General features: G+C 44.5%; 2 protein-coding genes across 2 annotated transcripts in view; both read left to right on the forward strand.

Moving 5' to 3' along the window:
• Positions 1-529: 529 nt before the first annotated feature.
• Positions 530-22,046, forward strand: part of LOC128685179 (serine/threonine-protein kinase WNK3) — a 638,681-nt gene continuing 617,164 nt past the window's right edge. Inside the window, exon 1 of the mRNA XM_070082765.1 lies at positions 530-1,345. Within this exon, the coding sequence (XP_069938866.1) occupies positions 1,254-1,345 (92 nt within the window). The 5' untranslated portion in view covers positions 530-1,253. The remainder of the gene's footprint in view (positions 1,346-22,046) is intronic.
• Positions 7,771-14,146, forward strand: LOC138852393 (mucin-4-like). The gene is made up of 2 exons (XM_070082753.1): positions 7,771-8,735; positions 9,648-14,146. Exon 2 carries the CDS (start codon positions 12,737-12,739, stop codon positions 13,676-13,678), a length of 942 nt encoding a protein of 313 aa, XP_069938854.1. The 5' UTR covers positions 7,771-8,735; positions 9,648-12,736; the 3' UTR covers positions 13,679-14,146.

Raw genomic sequence — 22,046 nt, forward strand, 5'->3', positions numbered from 1 at the left:
CTCTTGTCTTACTGCTGTCACCCTGTCATAGAACTCCAGTTGGTCTGTGACACAGGCCTTCCCGTCCCTGAAACCGTGCTGGTTGTCGTTGATAAGCTCATTCCTTTCTAGGTGCTCCATCACTCTTCTGATAATGTTCTCCATGACTGCATACTATACATGTTAGTGACACTGGTCTGTAGTTGAGTGCTTCGTGTCTGTCTCCGCTTTTAAAAATCGGGACTACATTTGCTGTCTCCCATACCTCAGGTAGTCGCCCTATTTCGCTAGATGTGTTGAAGATTGTTGTGTGTGTGTGTGTGTGTGTGTGTGTGTGTGTGTGTGTGTGTGTGTGTGTGTGTGTGTGTGTGTGTGTGTGTGTGTGTGTGGAGAGGGAGGGAGGGAGGGAGGGAGGGGGGGTAGTACAGACAGACTGACAGAAAGAGCAGAGCAGTGATTAATTAAGGTGGTACAAATAGTTGGCCTGGCGGGACGCCTGCCCCCAACACTGAGCAGCAGCAGCAGACCACACCAGTAACAGTGTGACGATGAGAGTGGCACCACCACACGCTCTCCTCTGCCCCACCGTTTCCATCCACCTCTCCCGCCACCTGTTCATCCGCACAGCACTGTTCACTGACGGCTCGGCAGCTTTTTTCGCGTTTGAAAAGTGCATTGAATAATGTGATCTATAGTGTGCTTTGTACGTGTGGTGCTGGTTTGTAGTGTTATAAGCTGCCCTAGTAGTGCCAGAAGCAAGGCTGGTAGTGCCTCAAAGAAGACAGACATTACCAGGTTGAGCTTCCTTGTATGTACAGCCCTTCCTTCCGCACACCAAGTTATAACTTTCGTGTAACCTGACAGTGTGACGTGTAAAATGAGAGAACATGTAGGGTAATTCGCCGATTTTGGCAGGTGTGGATATCTGAGTGAGCAGTATTAACAATATTAACATCATTGATAATGGAATCTGGAAAATCCATTAGTGTACTTCAGTATGGATAGTGTACTGCCATTTGTTTTGTGTGGGTATTTATGGATAGGTGAAGAATATAACCAGTGTGGGTATATAGTGTAGATCCAGTTTTGATAATGTTTATAGGTTAATTATCTGGCAGTGAGCATCTTGTCAGCCAATCATTCACTGACCTTGAGTACGTGTGTACTTGGCGGCGCAATCTGGATTACCAAATGAAAATTGCCATGAATGCTGTTCGCTAGAGTATGTTCATAACATTTTACCTAAGGTGAATCAGGGTGGTGGGCGTGGTGTCATGGGTGTGGACGTGTATAAGCGTGGCACAGGCAGATGCCTGCCGTCCACTCGCCCCTGCCTCGGCCATTCACGCACCAGGAGCTGCATAAGGTATGTCTAAACTAGAGAACTTCACAACCACACTTAATGACACAATCAAACTGTTCAGGAATACCTTGCTTATATTTTATACTCCACTTTATAACTCCTCCCTTTTACTATACCATTCCTGTACCACTCTGGCTCCCCTCACCCTTAACCACCCTGGCTCCCCTCACCAGGTACCGCCCTGGTACTCCTCCCCCAGTATCACCTTGGTTTTTCCCTGGCTCTCCCTTCCCTGTGCCACCCTCATTCCCTGTATCACCTTGGTTCTCCATCCCTTTGTGCCTCCCTGTCACTCCTCCCCTTGTTCTTCTCTGGCTCTCCTCCCCTTGTACCTCCGTGACTCTCCTCCCAGTGTTCTTCTCTCTCTCTTTTCTCCCTGTTCCTCTCTGTCCCTCCTCCCCCTGTTCCTCTCTGCCTCTCCTCCCCCTGTTCCTCTGCCTCTCCTCCCCCTGTTCCTCTCTGCCTCTCCTCCCCCTGTTCCTCTCTGGCTCTCCTCCCCCTGTTCCTCTCTGCCTCTCCTCCCCCTGTTCCTCTCTGGCTCTCCTCCCCCTGTTCCTCTCTGGCTCTCCTACCCCTGTACTTCCTTATTACTCCTCCCCTGTACTTACTACTCCTCCCCCTGTACCTCCCTGTTACTCCTCCCCCTGTACCTCCCTGTTACTCCTCCCCCTGTTATTCCTCCCCATGTAACTCTGGTTCTTCCCACCCCCGTACCAACATCTGCTTCCTTTCTATTGTAATGCTGCTTCCTTACCCGTGAACAGTATTCACAAGTCCCCCGCCCCCTCAGAGTTAACAGTCTTGGTAGTCCTCACGTGTATCAGGAAGTTCACATTGTGTACACTTCAGTCTTCACACTTTTTGTTATTATGAGAATGAAGTTAATGTGGCACCTTGAGAATGTATAAATTTACCGCAATTGTTCTTATATTTTAAGTTGAATACCAGTGTGATAAATATACATAATTATGACAGTGTAGGCAGACTTGTCAAGCTTTATTAAATGACTTGTTTGTGTGACCTTGAGACTGTCCAGTGTCTCTTTGTCTTATCTCCGCTGGAGGTGTTCAGCTTACTTTGTACACTCTCACCAGCAGTGTGCTACGTTTCCGCTGGAGAAGTGTTAATTAAGGTTACTCTATACACTCACCAGCAGTGGAACGCTAGTTCATATGCAAAACATTTTTTTTCAGTTCAGACTTGAAATTTCGCAAGGAAATGAGATGTCTTGGAAAGGGCATATTCTTTTTTTTTTTTTTTCAAGTACGCGTCCTTTTTTAGAGACTGGGCCATGGGGACGATGTACCTGCGGGTTACTCAGTATAATTTAAAGTAAGGACTACCTAAGCTCCTTGAAGCACTCGGAACAACGTTGTGTTTTACTGTTAGTTTTCTCTCATTATTATTATTATAATCAAAAAGAAGCGCTAAGCCACAAGGACTATACAGCGCTGCAGGGCAGGAAGGAAGCGAGGGCATCAGGTGGCAAAAGGGAGATGGATGAGTAATAGGTTACGGATAACAGCGGGGCAGTGGATGGTGAAAGGGTAAAGGGCAGCAAGAGACTGAGACAAGGTTTCCCTTTCTGTAGAGCTTTGTCAGGAGCGAAACATTGTCACAAATCTTGTTCTACACATGTCTTTCTAATGCTCTGTACAGAACATCATAGCATCCAGTTTAATTAGTTATAATAACGAGATCGGCGAGCCGCACACATGTTTTTTTACATGTAGTGGGAAAGGGAATGTTGAACTTTAGTACGTAACAAAATCTTCCATTGCTGCCAAGATATGTGATAATAATAAAACTAATAAGGATGCTTCTGATCTCGTGGTCAGTATCGCTGCAATAATAAATTATGTGAACTATGTATGAAATCATACAGTAAGTGTACAAGATAAACAGCATTGTGGAATGTGGTATTGTTTACAAAATTGTGGAATATGATGTTGGTCAAGTCTGTAAGACCTGTTATCCCCTCCCCCTCCACCTCCCCTCCTTCAGTGTAACTGGCAGCGCGTCCCACCTGACTTCCGCCCCTATATAAACTCTGTCTCTTGTTCCCTGATGTGTTGTACCTTTGCGGGGCAATGCGGACTCCATGCGTGATGACGTTCTCCGCAGTTAGGGCAACGCGAGTCGGGTGCCGGCTGCTGGATTCTTGGGGTCAGGGTGGTAGATCTTGCGCAGGCAGTCAGTCCTTTGCACACCTCGCACTTCTGTTTGTATGGGCAAGTCGTTAAGTGGCGATACTCTTAATAGTTGTATCACTGTAGGGACTCCGGCGTGTAAAACCTGAACCTGCTTCAGGGAAGGGGGCCTGTGATAAATTAGGACTTGGCGAGATGGTGCGCAGCTCTCCTTCCTGGCTGTGAACCGCTGAGCTGCCTTAGTGGCCTGGGGAAGACTCAGTTATCCATTGGCAGTGACCAGGGGATGCCTATGACAACGTCCGTGTACACCCTCTTCTCTTCCATCATGGGGTCGAGTCCAAGTTTTTTCTTTTATTAATTCGTAGGACTCCTGGTTCAGAGTGACCAGAATATCTTACCTGTTGGTGAGGATCTTGGCACTTGTGAAGGTTCAGCAGCCCTATCAGACCCCCAAAGTGTGTGTGCATCGGAAACGCTGCACACACCTAACAGAACAAGCATACTGCCTAACCACCATCACCACCATTCATACTTCCACTTGTATCTAATGAACTTTTTCCTCACATCGCTGAACCTGATGGCAGGCTGCTGCTCCAACTCTGCCACAACCTTGTATGTGGGTATTTTAAAGAGGTTGAACTTGGAGGGGTCCTGAGCTTGGCAGTTGCAGCATTTCCTCTTGCTGGTCACCGTCACCCATGGTCCATCCTGGGAGCTGGTGGTGGCCCCACTCTCCTCTGGTGTCTACTGCAGACGCCGTCCTCTGTTCCATGGTAACATTTTTCCTCCTGATGCCCTGGTGCCTCCATCTCGACAGGCGAGGCACAAGTCTCATTTTTATTCCCCGACCTTCTTGACGCCCTAGTTGTGACAATGGCCTAGGACGGGCCGAAACATCTTTTTAAGGTTCCTCTCCTATGAATAGGTTTCTAGTGAAATGTTCCAGTATTTACAAAATTATAAGATGAGAATGTTTTCCAGAGGACAGAAGAGCTTTTTCTGTCACAAAGTTGTATCAGCGGAATGTTGAAAATCCGGAAGTGATGAGTGGAGGCTCTCTCTTTGAGGTGAAGGTAACGTCATAACACAATCTTGCTGCACATTGAACCTCCACGGTATGTATGGACCAGCAGACTGAACAGTTAGTGGCTGCCTGGGTGGAGCCCACAGTATATATGGACCAGCAGACTGAACTGTTCCACTTTGTGTAGACCAGCAGACTGACCAGTTAGTTGCTACCTGGGGTGGCGTCCACAATGTGGCTGGACCAGTATACGGACCTTTAGTGAACTGTCTGGGGGTTGGGGGTTAAATGCTCACTGATATACCTGTGAGCGGTTGCGTGGTTTCTACCTTCTATCTTGAGGGTTCTGCTTGAGGCCAGGTTTCCTTGTTGGTAGTTGTTGTTGTTGGTAGCGGCCCGCAGGCTCGCATAAAAATCACAACCTGGCTGATCTGGCACTTGTAGAAGTACCGAATACCACATTCTTTCATATTAGGAAGAGGTTACTTGACGCCTGTTAAGTGCTTTTGATGCAAGGAATTAAACCTGACCTTCCCTACCATGTATCGTACCTGACTGGTTACCATTCTCCAGGCGCTGTATGACCCCTACGATTTTATCTTTCCATCATAAATGTTTACTTAAGACTGACGTTTCTTATAATGCAGATTTTTTTTTATATAAAAAACACCAAATGTATATTGCCTGTATGCAGAAATTTATAAGATTTTCTTGTTATTCTACGTGAATAATAGGCAGACCTTATAAATTTCTGCAGTCAGTATACATTTATTTAGGTGTGTGTTTGTTATAAAAACATCTGTATTATGAGACGTCAGTAATCAAATATGCTGATCAAATGTAACTTGAATTGTTGAAGTGAAAGTGTCCTTAGTATTCGATCACTGATTTTTAAAGCACTTTGTTAACAGTCTACCAGGCTGTAAAATTACTGAGAATAATATTTAGATAGTAATCACCAGCCAGGTTGTGATGGGTATGTAGACCTGAGGGGTGTCAGGACGGACTATCACGGTATAACAACCACAGACTTGACGAGTGAGGCTAGTAAAAGGCATCACGCGGGAATTAAACTTGACATATCATGAAAATTGTACAGAAGCAGTTTTGTCCAGCATCCAAGAGTTTATAAAGCTGATTTTAATGGATTAAAAATAGGTAAGGTTATATGAACGCTCGTTGGAGAGCTTCACCGAGGAAGACCCACGCAGCACTTGCAGCAACTCTCGTCTCAACAGCTTGGAAAGAAAATATTACATTAAAATCAATAAAACCGAATAACTACTCGCAATGTATGCACATTGGATTTTATAAAAACTTCCAACAATAATTTCCTCCGTGGACAGTCATCCTATTGTGATAGGGTGTCGTGCCTGTGTATTTTCCATGTGGGTGTCGCTGAGGGTGTGGAAACACGAGTACTGATACCTCATGTGTTTTTCCAGCATGGTGACCCTTCAAGACAGGTGGATGAGTTTCTACTCACACCAGTCAATCGGCTTTGTTTTTCGAAATTTTATTAACGGATCAAGAAAGTTTTAGGGGGAACCCAGCCATTAAATCCCGTGGCTTCAACAAGGCGCTGTAATAATTCCTTGAGCATATTTCTCCCCCTTTCCTTGGACTGAGAGCCATCCCTTGTTGGGCTCCTTGGTGGAAGAAGCTGGAGAAGATAAGACAACTTCTGACTCTGACCACTGTTATGCTTATATGTGGACACCCATTCTTTTCTTTTGACGTAGAAAATATTGATTTAAATCTCGAGATGGAGAGGAAGGGGGAAAGTTGAAACATCACCATGAGCTTTCCAGAACTCGCCCGGCCACTAGTCAAGTACCACTGTTTATCGTCTTTGATAGCAGCCCCAGAATCTGGAAAATCACTGTTGGTATTTGAGACTAGCCCTGGCATCTGCAACTCCGTTGCTTGTCTTTGACAGTAACTCGGCATTTCGCGGAACACAACTGCGAGTTTCTTAGCGTTCTTATGAAACCTAGGTAAGTGTTTTACCCTGTACAATATCAGGCACCAGGCATGTCAGTGTATGCCACACTGAATAACAAAAAGAACCACATTCAGAAACAACAGGCTCATTCATGACCTTGTAAACTATATGTATGAGACCTGTCATGGAGTACACAACATCAGCATCCAGTCCACACATGATCAAGCATGTAAAGAAATTAGAGAATACTCATAGATTCGCTGTGCTGAGAGAAATAGAGAATAAATGGGTAAACGATAAGATAACTAAACCTTACTTCACAAGAGAAGTGGAAAGCCAGGGAAGACTTAATCATAACGTAAGAGAAACTAGAAAAAGTTTTCAGTCTCAGGGTAGTGTGAAAGTGTAACGACCAGGTTGAGAAATTGGCGGAGGCAGAGTCTAGACAGTTTTAAGAATAGTTATGATTGTGTGTGTGTGTGTGTGTGTGTGTGTGTGTGTGTGTGTGTGTGTGTGTGTGTGTGTGTGTGTGTGTGTGTGTGTGTGTGGGGCACAGGATGTGTGTGGTGTGTGTCAGATAATTTAGACAGTGAGGGTATAGAGGTGCGCAGCAGCAGCTGTTTGTTTCTTAAGGACCTCCACTTGACGGGCAATGTCACCTCTGACACCTCCTACTTGTTTTGGTTGTGCTGTCCCTCGAGGCTTTGTTGAAGTAACCTTCGTCACACTGCCGTCACCTGCACGCTTCTTCCCTTCATGCTCACAAGGAATGTCTGAAGAAGTAGGTAATTAGCTCGATAAGAATGATTATGCTGGTGTAGTGAGCCCCGTTCCCTCTTTACTGAAATCTTTATTAAAAACCGTGCACCCGTTAAACCATGCTAAACGTGGAAGAGGTGCAATAATAATAATTATTATTATTTTTATTATTATTATTATGAAAATATGAAGGTTCAGAGGAAGCATTGCATTTCTGCCAACACTTTTATGTATTTAAAAATTAACATAGATTAATTTATGTAAGACTAATTTGCATAGTAAATAATTACCAGGAGGGGTGTTAATGTTGCTGTTTAAAAACTGTAGTGTAAAGCACCCTTCTGGCAAGACAGTGATGGAGTGAATGATGGTGAAAGTTTTTCTTTTTTGGGCCACCCTGCCTTGGTGGGAATCGGCCAGTGTGTTAATAAAAATAATAATAATTAATAATAATAATAATTATTATTATTATTATTATTATTATTATTATTATTATTAAATAGGTGTGCTGCGGCCTTGGGGTCCCTAATGGTGTGGCAGTCTTGACGACCAGGTCTGGGTTGTGTCTCGGATATTTTAGTATGGTCTTGCTTCTCAGATTACTTCTAATACATTTTCATCCACACGGAATTCTCTCTTAAGCTTACATTATGTTGTGTCTTAAGTTTGAAGGTGTCGGTGTTGTGTATCAGTAGTAAGCAACGTTGAACATTCATACTTTTTTCTTGCACTTCTAAATTATCATACAAACTTACTTAACCGGAGCAACGCACTTAGAAAACGTTTGATGAACCGAATGTGCGTTATTTAGCGATTTATTTTTTACACATCGAAAAGTCAAAAAAAAATAGTTACCTAATAGAAAGGGAATATAAAATATAAAAAAAAATAAAGGGAATAAATGAGTGTATAATACATAACATGAGACTGCACAATAAAGGGACTTAACAAAACTCTGTACCTGTGTCATGCACTCCTGTCGAGTCTTGATTTTTAATTTTGCGATTTTCTTTAAAGCTGACTTGTGAGGCTCAGAGGGTACACAAAGACTGTTCTGAAAATATGACATTGTTGAGGAGTGGTCAGCCTTCATTTTTATATTGTTGACATCCCCTTTGATATAGCTTTGATGGATTTCAAGAGTTTTCTTACTCCCGCAGCCCGACCCTGGACCAGGCTTGTTTGGTACTTGCCTGGTCATCCAGATTGTTGCTACTGACAACTCAGCGGGAGTGGCCAGAGATTACTAAGATTCTCTCCCATAAAAACGATATTCTAAAGATAAGAGGCCAGATACTCCAACAAAGAAGATACCTTGAAGATAAAATGCACCTAATCTAAACTGGGAGCTGTAGAACCAGTAGATCATTTATGTTTATCTGGAGCAGTAGGGGATCGAGTCATTGCTCCTGGCAACGCCTCTTTACCATTTACTGATCCCTGGCCTCCAGATTTGTGAGAGAGGAAGCGCTTTAGTCTCATACACCATACCGGACATTGTGGTCGGAATGCGTAGGTATCTTCTAGGAAGCGGTATGAGTGACACTGCCTCGAGCTGTTGTCAGTGTTATTGTATGATGTGTGTTACTCTGCGGTGCAGTGTTTACTTAAGGCATTCGGGAAGGTCATTGGGTTGTGGCTTCAAACTGCGATTGACGTCATCCTCTTAGGCTGAACATTGTGTGTTGCTGAATACTGAAAGTATATGCAAACAAGCTCCTCAGCTGCAGTAAGAACAATGGAATACCTTCCAATTTCTATCAAACAGATCACGAAGGTTGATAACCAAATGTAATAAGAGTAAAACCTGAGCCTTCCACATGTACTGTCCTTTGCATCTTTAATATCACATCTTATACTTAGAACAGGCACACCAAAACAAACCACATTTTTAAAGCACGGTGAAATAAACTTTGAAATCCACATCAAACCACAGATTGACTGGACGTATCAATCCAGTCAATCTGTGATTTGACGTAGAATAAATTGCAAATGAAAGCTTTTTTGCGGTAACTTATTATGTAAGTCATACCAAACAACACCCAAAAAATGGAGATGAATATGGGCGGTGAAACTTTTTAATTTTTTAATTATAGGTGAAGATTACAGATTCAGACGTGTTTATTATACTTTGTCATGTTATTTTTTTCATTTATTGTTTCAGTCGTGCTTATTCTTGAATATATTATTTAGTTAGGCATTCTGAGTATCTTTAACATTTTTTTTTCGGTCAGATTAACAAAAATGTCCCAAAAATTTATTTAGTTTTGGCCATCCTTTACAAAATCTCTAAATGAAAGATGCTTGACATAACATAACGTAAAATATCTTGTAATATCTCCCGAATCTATGATCCGCCCGTACTGTTCCAGTCATTGTCGAAGATGTGCTAAATAGTTTATTGTTTTGATTTGATTTCATCAGCATGGACTGTGATCTGCAAGGAACCTTCCATCGATCAACAAACTGTGGTACTTCGAAAAAAGGGAAGCAGCCGACCAAGTACGACAAGACAACAACACACATCTGCAGTAAAATATGTACGCTATAAATGCTTACATGATTGTTGTAGCGGTTGTGGTATAAATCATGACTAACAAAAAAAAGTGATAGCACATTAAAGGAGTCTTGTTCTTCGTTCTCACCGTATCACTTTTAATGACCATTGAACATTTTGCAGACAGCGTGCAAATTTATCAGGGGCGGGGAAAGGCTATGATGTCTTCCCTGTAAGAACACTGATTTTTCAATCATTCAACGCATAATCAAAGAAAGCAGTGATGACTGGTGTCGTGCAGGAGTTAGCAGATACAGGCGAGTAGCATAAGTATATGATAAAAACAAGACAAGAGACAAGGATACAGCTTGACTCCTTGAGTTTCTTCTGGATAGTAATCCATTTAGCGAATTTGTGTAACATCACCACTGGTGCTGCAGCTGTAAATACGGACAGAACAAAAGGCGAATCTGTAATCAAAACTTTACGTTCAAGGAAAAATATTTTAGGGGTCGTGCAATGCCTGGCAAATGGGAGGTAAATTCAACCGATACAAAGCATGGGAGGAAAAATCAAATTCCTAAACTCAAGGGCCCCTCACTAGGGGTAAAAAAAAAAATATTACATTAGGCGCTAAGGCTCCTAAAATTGATGGTGAACTGGTGAACCCATCAACGTGGACTCACAATTGTTGGGTAACAGCAGCTACTGAAGTTACCGACAATATAGGAAGATGTATTCAAATATGCGCTGTGCGGTCACCCTTCAGCTCTGAACCCTGGGGATTTCGAGAGGCCAAGAAACCAGCACCTGCTGTTGCAATGTAGAGTGCTGACATCTCCGTCATTCGAAGAAGAAATGAAGTACGTCCTTCATGGTGGCTCGCTACTCCAGCGACTGCCATATCCACGTGATGTTAAATTCGAATGTCTGCAAGATGTTATGTTAACTATGTTAATAGAACTTACTAATACTCCATAATTGTTTTAGATGGATAAGGAGCCGGTTCATCGCATCTTCGCAGCTTGTAACACGTCTATCTGTTCTGGTCTGTGGACTTGTCTTTGGTGGATTATCATGTGGAATGTCCTCCTGCATTTCAGGACGATGTAGACCGCCCTGTGGCATGTGACGCGCCAGGTTACCTACCTGTTGTCGATTCCGACAGCCATCGCCCATATTTTTCCCCATCCCTCTTTGATATTGTGATCATTCAGGTTGTTGATTCTAGCAGCGCGAAGTTCGTCATAGGTATCACAGCCCGGCTGATCAGAAACTGACTTTAGGATCTATTAAAGACAATCAAGGATCTGTTGGTAATTCCTCTTATGTATGAAGAAGGGGTGACGATTCTGTAAGGGTTGCAGTCTCTTATAGAATCGTGGTTGCCATGGAGCACAAGCGAGAAAGATGTCTCACGAAATAGTAATGAAACGATTGCAAACAAACCATACCACGGGCGGGGATAGAACCCGCGATCAGAGAGTCTCAAAACAGTGGCTAACGCGACGGTCTGGAGTTTTGAGACACTCTGATCGCGGGTTCTATCCCCGCCCGTGGTATGTTTTTTTGAGAAAGATGTATTTCACACATGGCACTTGTTCCTAATATGCTTGACGGACTTCTTACGAAATTGAGAGGCATTGTGGCTAGACTGTCCCAGGTGCACCAAGGCTTTTTTTTTTTTTTTGTCTTCATGAAATTACTTGGTAAGGGTCGTATTTTAGATGTAAAGTGTATTACCAAGACTTGTGGTTTTAAGGGAATCCTTGGTGACATCCTGTAAATTGTCACTGATCAGCCAAGTTGTGTAACTATATCGCACTTCGTGGCAAAAGTTCCGATAGCCTGACTGACCAGGAGGCTATAGCCTCCAGACAGCGAGGGTGGTGATCCCTGGAGCCTTCAGCAGGTAGATGCCAGGTAGATAGAGCTCCCGTTCTCGTAAGCATTTAATTTCCACATGCACATTTGGAATCAGTCCGTGTAGTGTTTTAAAAGTGAACTTATATATAATGTACATATTTTATTTAAAAATAGTTAATCCGTGTCTTAAATTCGATGAAACACATTCTTGTGAGATACAAACAGTTGACTTATTACCCGACTGAGCTTAAGTAGTACAGGTTGAGGACTGGGAGTGTTGCACCCGGCTGGAAGTGATGCACCTTCGCTGGAGTGATGCATCTAGGCTGGGAGTGATGCACCTGGGTTGGGAGTAATGCACCTGGGTTGGGAGTGATGCACAAGGCAGATATATCCTGTGGCTGGACTGGTTGTGCCACTCTAGCTAATGGCATGTTCATTGCCTATATCATTGGCCATATCCTTTCTCTCTCTCTCTCTCTCTCTCTCTCTCTCTCTCTCTCTCTCTCTCTCTCTCTCTCTCTCTCTCTCTCTCTCTCTCTCTCTCTCTCTCTCTCTCTCTCTCTCTCTCTCTCTCTCTCTCTCTCTCTCTCTCTCTCTCTCTCTCTCACTCATATATCAAGCCATTAAAGCATCAATATGAGCGATGCCGTAAGTAACCTAAGAAGCTATATTTTGCTTGTTGCTATTTCAAGATTATTGAACATCTGCACGGAAAATGGCTTCACCTTCCCGGTGTCATTCCAACATATCACGGTGTCATTCCAACATGCCCCAGTGTCATTCCAACATGCCCCAGTGTCATTCCATGCCCCAGTGTCATTCCAACATACCCCAGTATCATTCCAATATGCCCCAGTATCATTCAAACATGCCCCAGTATCATTCCAACATGCCCCAGTGTCATTCCAACATACCCCAGTGTCATTCCAACATGCCCCAGTGTCATTCCAACATGCCCCAGTGTCATTCCAATATGCCACAGTATCATTCCAACATGCCACAGTATCATTCCAACATGCCACAGTATCAAACCATACCCCCGGCTGGGATTGAACCCGCGGTCATAGAGTCTCAAAACTCCAGCCCGTCGCGTTAGCCACTAGACCAGCTAGCTACAACATGCCCCGGGCTGGAGTTTTGAGACTCTATGACCATGACCGCGGGTTCAATCCCAGCCGGGGGTATGGTTTGTTTGCAATCGTGTCATAACGATTTCTTGAGTCATACCACAGTATCATTCCAACATACCACAGTATCATTCCAACATGCCACAGTATCATTCCAACATGCCACAGTATCATTCCAACATGCCACAGTATCATTCCAACATGCCACAGTGTCATTCCAACATGCCACAGTGTCATTCCAACATGCCACAGTGTCATTCCAACATGCCACAGTATCATTCCAACATACCACAGTATCATTCCAACATGCCACAGTGTCATTCCAACATGCCACAGTGTCATTCCAACATACCACAGTATCATTCCAACATGCCACAGTGTCATTCCAACATACCACAGTATCATTCCAACATACCACAGTATCATTCCAACATGCCACAGTGTCATTCCAACATGCCACAGTGTCATTCCAACATGCCACAGTGTCATTCCAACATGCCACAGTGTCATTCCAACATACCACAGTGTCATTCCAACATACCACAGTATCATTCCAACATACCACAGTATCATTCCAACATACCACAGTATCATTCCAACATGCCACAGTGTCATTCCAACATGCCACAGTGTCATTCCAACATGCCACAGTGTCATTCCAACATACCACAGTGTCATTCCAACATGCCATAGTATCATTCCAACATGCCATAGTATCATTCCAACATGCCACAGTGTCATTCCAACATGCCACAGTGTCATTCCAACATACCACAGTGTCATTCCAACATGCCACAGTGTCATTCCAACATGCCACAGTGTCATTCCAACATGCCACAGTGTCATTCCAACATACCACAGTATCATTCCAACATGCCACAGTGTCATTCCAACATACCACAGTATCATTCCAACATGCCACAGTGTCATTCCAACATGCCTCAGTGTCATTCTATCGATGAGTTTAATGAACAAAGGCTAGTAGAAGAACGCTCATAAACTGCCCGGGTAAAATTGATTCATTAGAGTCGACTGTAACTAACCATTGCTAAAGATCATTATTTTGTTGAAACAATGTTTTAAGCATACAATTCATGCGGATTATGAAAAATTTTGTAAACTAATAAATATTTATTGTAATTGTTTGGTGCAATTTATATATAAAAATTGGACTTTTTTTTATGAGCTCCTTAAATGATGTATGATCCCTACCAGCTGGTGTGTTGAAGTCACTACTGAGATGCTTTTGTTTCCCGCTGAAGTCTCTCACTATTTGGAATTGGTAAATATCAGTATTTTTAAGAGTGATAGTGTGCGGGATAAGCGCATTCAAAACATATTTTAAAAAATGGAAATGTTTGAACAGGTAACTTGCGAAATATTTGACTAAAATAATTGGTTTGAGTAATGTCTTGAAGCTGGGTATTGTATAGGGGAAAATGTTTTTTTTTTTTTTTTGGGGGGGGGGGGGGAGCAATGATTATTTGGGGAAAGGCAAACTAAAACGTGTTTCAGAAGTAAACTGTTGGCTAAGTGTTGCGTGAGGTTACCAATCAGGCTACAGGTACTGCAAGGTCAACAACCAGACTACAGGTTATAACTGGTAGTGCAGGTAGGTCAACAACCAGACTACAGGTTATAACTGGTAGTGCAGGTAGGTCAACAACCAGACTACATGTTATAACTGGTAGTGCAGGTAGGTCAACAACCAGACTACATGTTATAACTGGTAGTGCAGGTAGGTCAGCAACCAGACTACAGGTTATAACTGGTAGTGCAGGTAGGTCAACAACCAGACTACAGGTTATAACTGGTAGTGCAGGTAGGTAACCAGACTACAGGTTATAACTGATAGTGCAGGTAGGTCAACAACTAGACTACATGTTATAACTGGTAGTGCAGGTAGGTCAACAACTAGACTACATGTTATAACTGGTAGTGCAGGTAGGTCAACAACTAGACTACAGGTTATAACTGGTAGTGCAGGTAGGTCAACAACCAGACTACAGGTTATAACTGGTAGTGCAGGTAGGTCAACAACCAGACTACAGGTTATAACTGGTAGTGCAGGTAGGTCATCAACCAGACTACAGGTTATAACTGGTAGAGCAGGTAGGTCAACAACCAGATTACAGGTTATAACTGGTAGTGCAGGTAGGTCAACCAAACTACAGGTTATAACTGGTAGTGCAGGTAGGTCAGCCAGACTACAGGTTATAATTGGTAGTGCAGGTAGGTCAAGACCCAGACTACAGGTTATAACTGGTAGTGCAGGTAGGTCAACAACCAGACTACAGGTTATAACTGGTAGTGCAGGTAGGTCAACCAGACTACAGGTTATAACTGATAGTGCAGGTAGGTCAACAACTAGACTACATGTTATAACTGGTAGTGCAGGTAGGTCAACAACTAGACTACATGTTATAACTGGTAGTGCAGGTAGGTCAACAACCAGACTACAGGTTATAACTGGTAGTGCAGGTAGGTCAACAACCAGATTACAGGTTATAACGTAGTGCAGTTTGGTCAAGAACCAGACTACATATAACTCGGGTAGCGCAGGTAGGCCAACAACCAGACTACTTGTTATAACTGGTAGTGCAGGTAGGTCAGCAACCAGACTGCATGTTATAACTGGTAGTGCAGGTAGGTCAGCAACCAGACTACAGGTTATAACTGGTAGTGCAGGTAGGTCAGCAACCAGACTACAGGTTATAACTGGTAGTGCAGGTAGGTCAACACCCAGACTACAGGTTATAACTGGTAGTGCAGGTAGGTAAACACCCAGACTACAGGTTATAACTGGTAGTGCAGGTAGGTCAACAACCAGACTACAGGTTATAACTTGTAGTGCAGGTAGGTCAGCAACCAGACTACAGGTTTTAACTGGTAGTGCAGGTAGGTCAACAACCAGACTACAGGTTATAACTGGTAGTGCAGGTAGGTCAACAACCAGATTACAGGTTATAACGTAGTGCAGTTTGGTCAAGAACCAGACTACATATAACTCGGGTAGCGCAGGTAGGCCAACAACCAGACTACTTGTTATAACTGGTAGTGCAGGTAGGTCAGCAACCAGACTACAGGTTATAACTGGTAGTGCAGGTAGGTCAACAACCAGACTACAGGTTATAACTGGTTGTGCAGGTAGGTCAACAACCAGACTACAGGTTATAACTGGTTGTGCAGGTAGGTCAACAACCAGACTACAGGTTATAACTGGTAGTGCAGGTAGGTCATCAACCAGACTACAGGTGCAGGTAGGTCAACAACCAACTACAGGTACTGGTAGTGCAGGTAGGTCAACAACCAGACTACAGGTTATAACTGGTAGTGCAGGTAGGTCAACAACCAGACTACAGGTTATAACTGGTAGTGCAGGTAGGTCAACAACCAGACTACAGGTTATAACTGGTAGTGCAGGTAGGTCAACAACCAGACTACAGGTTATAACTGGTAGTGCAGGTAGGTCAACAACCAGACTACAGGTTATAACTGGTAGTGCAGGTAGGTCAACAACCAGACTACAGGTTATAACTGGTAGTGCAGGTAGGTCAACAACCAGACTACAGGTTATAACTGGTAGTGCATTTCGGTCAACAACCAGACTACAGGTTATAACTGGTAGTGCAGGTAGGTCAGCAACCAGACTACAGGTTATAACTGGTAGTGCAGGTAGGTCAGCAACCAGACTACAGGTTATAACTGGTAGTGCAGGTAGGTCAACAACCAGATTACAGGTTATAACGTAGTGCAGTTTGGTCAAGAACCAGACTACATATAACTCGGGTAGCGCAGGTAGGCCAACAACCAGACTACTTGTTATAACTGGTAGTGCAGGTAGGTCAGCAACCAGACTGCATGTTATAACTGGTAGTGCAGGTAGGTCAGCAACCAGACTGCATGTTATAACTGGTAGTGCAAGTAGGTCAGCAACCAGACTACAGGTTATAACTGGTAGTGCAGGTAGGTCAGCAACCAGACTACAGGTTATAACTGGTAGTGCAGGTAGGTCAACAACCAGACTACAGGTTATAACTGGTAGTGCGGGTAGGTCAACAACCAGACTACAGGTTATAACTTGTAGTGCAGGTAGGTCAACTACCAGACTACAGGTTATAACTGGTAGTGCAGGTAGGTCAACAACCAGACTACAGGTTATAACTGGTAGTGCAGGTAGGTCAACAACCAGACTACAGGTTATAACTGGTAGTGCAGGTAGATCAACAACCAGACTACAGGTTATAACTGGTAGTGGAGGTAGGTCAACAACCAGACTACAGGTTATAACGTAGTGAAGGTAGGTCAACAACCAGACTACAGGTTATAACTGGTAGTGCATTTCGGTCAACAACCAGACTACAGGTTATAACTGGTAGTGCATTTCGGTCAACCAGACTACAGGTTATAACTGGTAGTGCAGGTAGGTCAACAACCAGACTACAGGTTATAACTGGTAGTGCAGGTAGGTCAACAACCAGACTACAGGTTATAACTGGTAGTGCAGGTAGGTCAACAACCAGACTACAGGTTATAACTGGTAGTGCAGGTAGGTCAACAACCAGACTACAGGTTATAACTGGTAGTGCAGGTAGGTCAACAACCAGACTACAGGTTATAACTGGTAGTGCAGGTAGGTCAACAACCAGACTACAGGTTATAACTGGTAGTGCAGGTAGGTCAACAACCAGACTACAGGTTATAACTGGTAGTGCAGGTAGGTCAACAACCAGACTACAGGTTATAACTGGTAGTGCAGGTAGGTCAAGAACCAGACTACAGGTTATAACTGGTAGTGCAGGTAGGTCAACAACCAGACTACAGGTTATAATTGGTAGTGCAGGTAGGTCAACAACCAGACTACAGGTTATAACTGGTAGTGCAGGTAGGTCAACAACCAGACTACAGGTTATAACTGGTAGTGCAGGTAGGTCAACAACCAGACTACAGGTTATAACTGGTAGTGCAGGTAGGTCAACAACCAGACTACAGGTTATAACTGGTAGTGCAGGTAGGTCAACAACCAGACTACAGGTTATAACTGGTAGTGCAGGTAGGTCAACAACCAGACTACAGGTTATAACTGGTAGTGCAGGTAGGTCAAGAAGCAGACTACAGGTTATAACTGGTAGTGCACGTAGGTCAACAACCAGACTACAGGTTATAACTGGTAGTGCAGGTAGGTCAGCAAGCTGCTGTATAGGGGACCACTTTATAGTCAACACCAAATTACTTAAATAACATAATATGAAAGTCTTAACTAATGAAATATGATAAAACACAGTGTAATAATGAGTAGTATTGATAAAGTTCTTTGGAAGTCTAATCTTATGCTATTATGTCTAAAAATTCCACTTTCCTACTTAATTTCATCACTTCTACTTTGGATCAGACTCAGCCATTCTTGCTACATTTAATCAATCATGATGACTGCTGTAACTCTACCGTAATTTATAAAACTGCGCATTTAAAGGAATGATTTTGCTTGCTGGTCTGGGAAGATGGACGTGTGCACCACCAGGGAGAACCAGAACATGGCAGGCTCACCAGAGCAACAAACATCGGAGGGCTGGATCGTTAGCAAAAATAGCAGGTTGGATTGTAAAGATGCAGTTGCTGGTCGCTCAGTGCCACACTTAATGGACAAACTTAAGCCCTGGTTACTGTGTGACGTGATCAAAATTGACCTTGTCACGTCACGTCCTTCACTACATCAACAGTATGCCAGGACACTTCACAATACATTAGAAGTCTCTCTCAGATATTTTTACAGGTGGTTCGGACATGTAGAGAGAATGGAGCGAAACAGAATGACTTCAAGAGTGTATCAGTCTGTAGTGGAAGGAAGGAGGGGTAGGGGTCGGCCTAGGAAGGGTTGGAGGGAGGGGGTAAAGGAGGTTTTGTGTGCGAAGGGCTTGGACTTCCAGCAGGCATGTGTGAGCGTGTTTGATAGGAGTGAATGGAGACAAATGGTTTTTAATACTTGACGTGCTGTTGGAGTGTGAGCAAAGTAACATTTATGAAGGGATTCAGGGAAACCGGCAGGCCGGACTTGAGTCCTGGAGATGGGAAGTACAGTGCCTGCACTCTGAAGGAGGGGTGTTAATGTTGCAGTTTAAAAACTGTAGTGTAAAGCACCCTTCTGGCAAGACAGTGATGGAGTGAATGATGGTGAAAGTTTTTCTTTTTCGGGCCACCCTGCCTTGGTGGGAATCGGCCGGTGTGATAATAAATAAATAATAATAATAATTCCGTTAAAAGCAGTAGATAGGTGCGATAGTAGTTCAGTTTTAGTAGTTTTATAACTAGTTTTACTCAATAGTTTACCGGTATATATTAGAATCAGTTGTATTATAGGGAGCCATCATATGTTACTTATGGCACCTCCTTTTTTTTTTAACAGGGATTGACAAGGTTAGGTTAAGGATTCCTAACTTTATTGGCAAGCTAAGAGCTGTTACCTACATCAGCTCATTTGAAAGCATTTTTATTGTTATGAAACATACAAGTAGGGAACAGGATGAAGTTGGAGCCATCTGTGGGCCAGTATTTTCATTTGATCAGCTGACTTTATCTCTTTGACATCATAATGCTGTACGAATGTGTTCGATACTCGAGTCATCCTGGGGATAAATGATCTCAGATGAATTGATGTTCTGGAGAAGGGTACAGCCAGAGTGAAGTTGCTGCCTTCTGCCCGTCTTGTGGTATAGAAGCCTGCTTCTCGCTATCTTTGAAGTGGAGTCAAGTGTGGTACTTTAACAATATTGGCCTTGTACATAACAGCAAGGCCACCCACATCCCTCCTGTGTTGAAGGCTCTGCTGAAATGACAGATCTATCCAGGATGGGTCCAGACGAGAGATGAGACGTCTTGTCTGTTCTCTACTGTCCAGTTCCCACCTCTCTCTTCAATTCCCACCTCTCTTCAATTCCCACCTCTCTCTTCAATTCCCACCTCTCTCTTCAATTCCCACCTCTCTCTTCAATTCACCTCTCTCTCTTCAGTTCACACCTCTCTCTTCAATTCCCACCTCTCTTCAATTCCCACCTCTCTCTTCAATTCCCACCTCTCTTCACTTCGTCTTCCCAACCCTCTTCTCTCTTCACATACTCTGGCTTCACTCCTCTTGCCCTACTTGTCTTTCCCATTACCTTCCCTGGTGCCCCTGGAACCTGCCCACTTTCCCTGGTGCTCCTGGTACCTGCCCACCTTCCCTGGTGCTCCTGGTAGCTGCCCACCTTTCCTGGTGCTCGTGGTACCTGCCCACCTTCCCTGGTGCCTCTGGTAGCTGCCCACCTTCCCTGGTGCTCCTGGTACCTGCCCACCTTCCCTGGTGCTCCTGGTACCTGTCCACCTTCCCTGGTGCCCCTGGTAGCTGCCCACCTTCCCTGGTGCCCCTGGTACCTGCCCACCTTCCCTGGTGCTCCTGGTACCTGCCCACCTTCTCTGGTGCTCCTGGTACCTGTCCACCTTCCCTTGTGCTCCTGGTAACTGCCCACCTTCCCTGGTGCTCTGGTAGCTGCCCACCTTCCCTGGTCCTCCTGGTAGCTGCCCACCTTCCCTGGTGCTCCTGGTACCTGCCCACCTTCCTTGGTACCCCTGGTACTTCCCCACGTTCCCTGGTACCCCTGGTACTTGCCCACCTTCCCTGGTGCCCCTGGTACTTGCCCACGTTCCCTGGTACCCCTGGTACTTGCGCACCTTCCTTGGTACCTCTGGTACTTGCCCACCTTCCTTGGTACCTCTGGTACTTGCCCACCTTCCCTGGTGCCCCTGGTACTTGCCCACCTTCCCTGGTGCCCCTGGTACTTGCCCACCTTCCCTGGTGCCCCTGGTACTTGCCCACCTTCCCTGGTGCCCCTGGTACTTGCCCACCTTCCCTGGTGCCCCTGGTACTTGCCCACCTTCCTTGGTACTCCTGGTACTTGCCCACGCTCCCTGGTACCCCTGGTACTTGCCCACGTTCCCTGGTACTTGCCCACCTTCCTTGGTACCCCTGGTACTTGCCCACCTTCCTTGGTACCCCTGGTACTTGCCCACCTTCCCTGGTGCCCCTGGTACTTTCCCACCTTCCCTGGTGCCCCTGGTACTTGCCCACCTTCCCTGGTACTTGCCCACCTTCCCTGGTGCCCCTGATACTTGTCCACCTTCCCTGGTGCCCCTGGTACTTGTCCACCTTCCCTGGTGCCCCTGGTACCTTCCCAACTTTCCTAGTCACACACACTCCGCATTCCTGACCTTGGACAAGTCTGGCCACGCCTACATTGTCTCCTATTGTCCTCCTCTACTTCTCCAGTCATCTTCATCTTCTTTTCCCTCTCCGTCATCCTTTAGCCTTCTCTCGTCGTTTCTTTTTCTTACCTCTCTACACCCTGAGATAGCTAATTTATCTTCCTCCTTTGTCGACTTTTGGCAATAATTGACGGTACTATGGAACATTGCTTGCCAGTCGCTAGCGTTTAACTTTTCTTGTCACAATGACTTAAAAAGTGCATTTTAAAATGGAGAAATTGGTTGGAAAGTGTGTGTACTCACCTAGTTGTGGTTACAGGGGTCACAGCTCCTGGCCCCACTTCTTCACTCTCGCTACTCAGATCACTCTCCCTGCTCTGTTAGCTTTATCATACATCTTCTTAGAGTTATCTATGGATCCTGCCTCCACTACATTGCTTCCCAGATTATTCAACTTCCTGACAACTCTATGACTGAAGAAATACTTCCTAACATCCCTGTGACTCATCTGAGTCTTCAGCTTCCAATTGTGACCCCTTGTTGCTGTGTCCCCTCTCTGGAACATCCTGTCTCTGTCCACCTTGTCGATTTCTCTCAATATTTTATATGTCGTTAGTTATCATATCCCTCCCTCTCTCTCGTTTCCTCCAGGTCGATTTCCCTTAACCTCTCCTCGTAGGACATGCCCCTTTGCTCCGGGACTAGTCTCGTTGCAAACCTTTACACTTTCTCTAATTTCCTTACGTGCTTGGCTAGGTGTGTGTGTGTGTGTGTGTGTGTGTGTGTGTGTGTGTGTGTGTGTGTGTTTCTGTCTGTGTCTCTGTGTCTGTCTCTGTGTCTGTCTTCTGACCCCACATTTTAATATTCAGCAACCAGCATTACCTGTTCCTGACCTTCTTGCATCTTGTGATACTCTTAAAAACCGTGTGGAGTTTTCCCTCCCTCCCACTTCCACAACCCACTTCACTGCTACCCTGAGACTATAAAATAGATGCTTCCTAACATCCCTGTGAGTCAGTTGTGTTTTTAGCTTCTACACATGTTCTCCAACATTGGTCTTTTCCGCCGTGTCAGTTCCTCTAAGTATCTTCTGTG

The sequence above is a fragment of the Cherax quadricarinatus genome, chromosome 8 (genome assembly GCF_038502225.1).
Source record: "Cherax quadricarinatus isolate ZL_2023a chromosome 8, ASM3850222v1, whole genome shotgun sequence".
NCBI classification, from domain to species: domain Eukaryota; kingdom Metazoa; phylum Arthropoda; class Malacostraca; order Decapoda; family Parastacidae; genus Cherax; species Cherax quadricarinatus.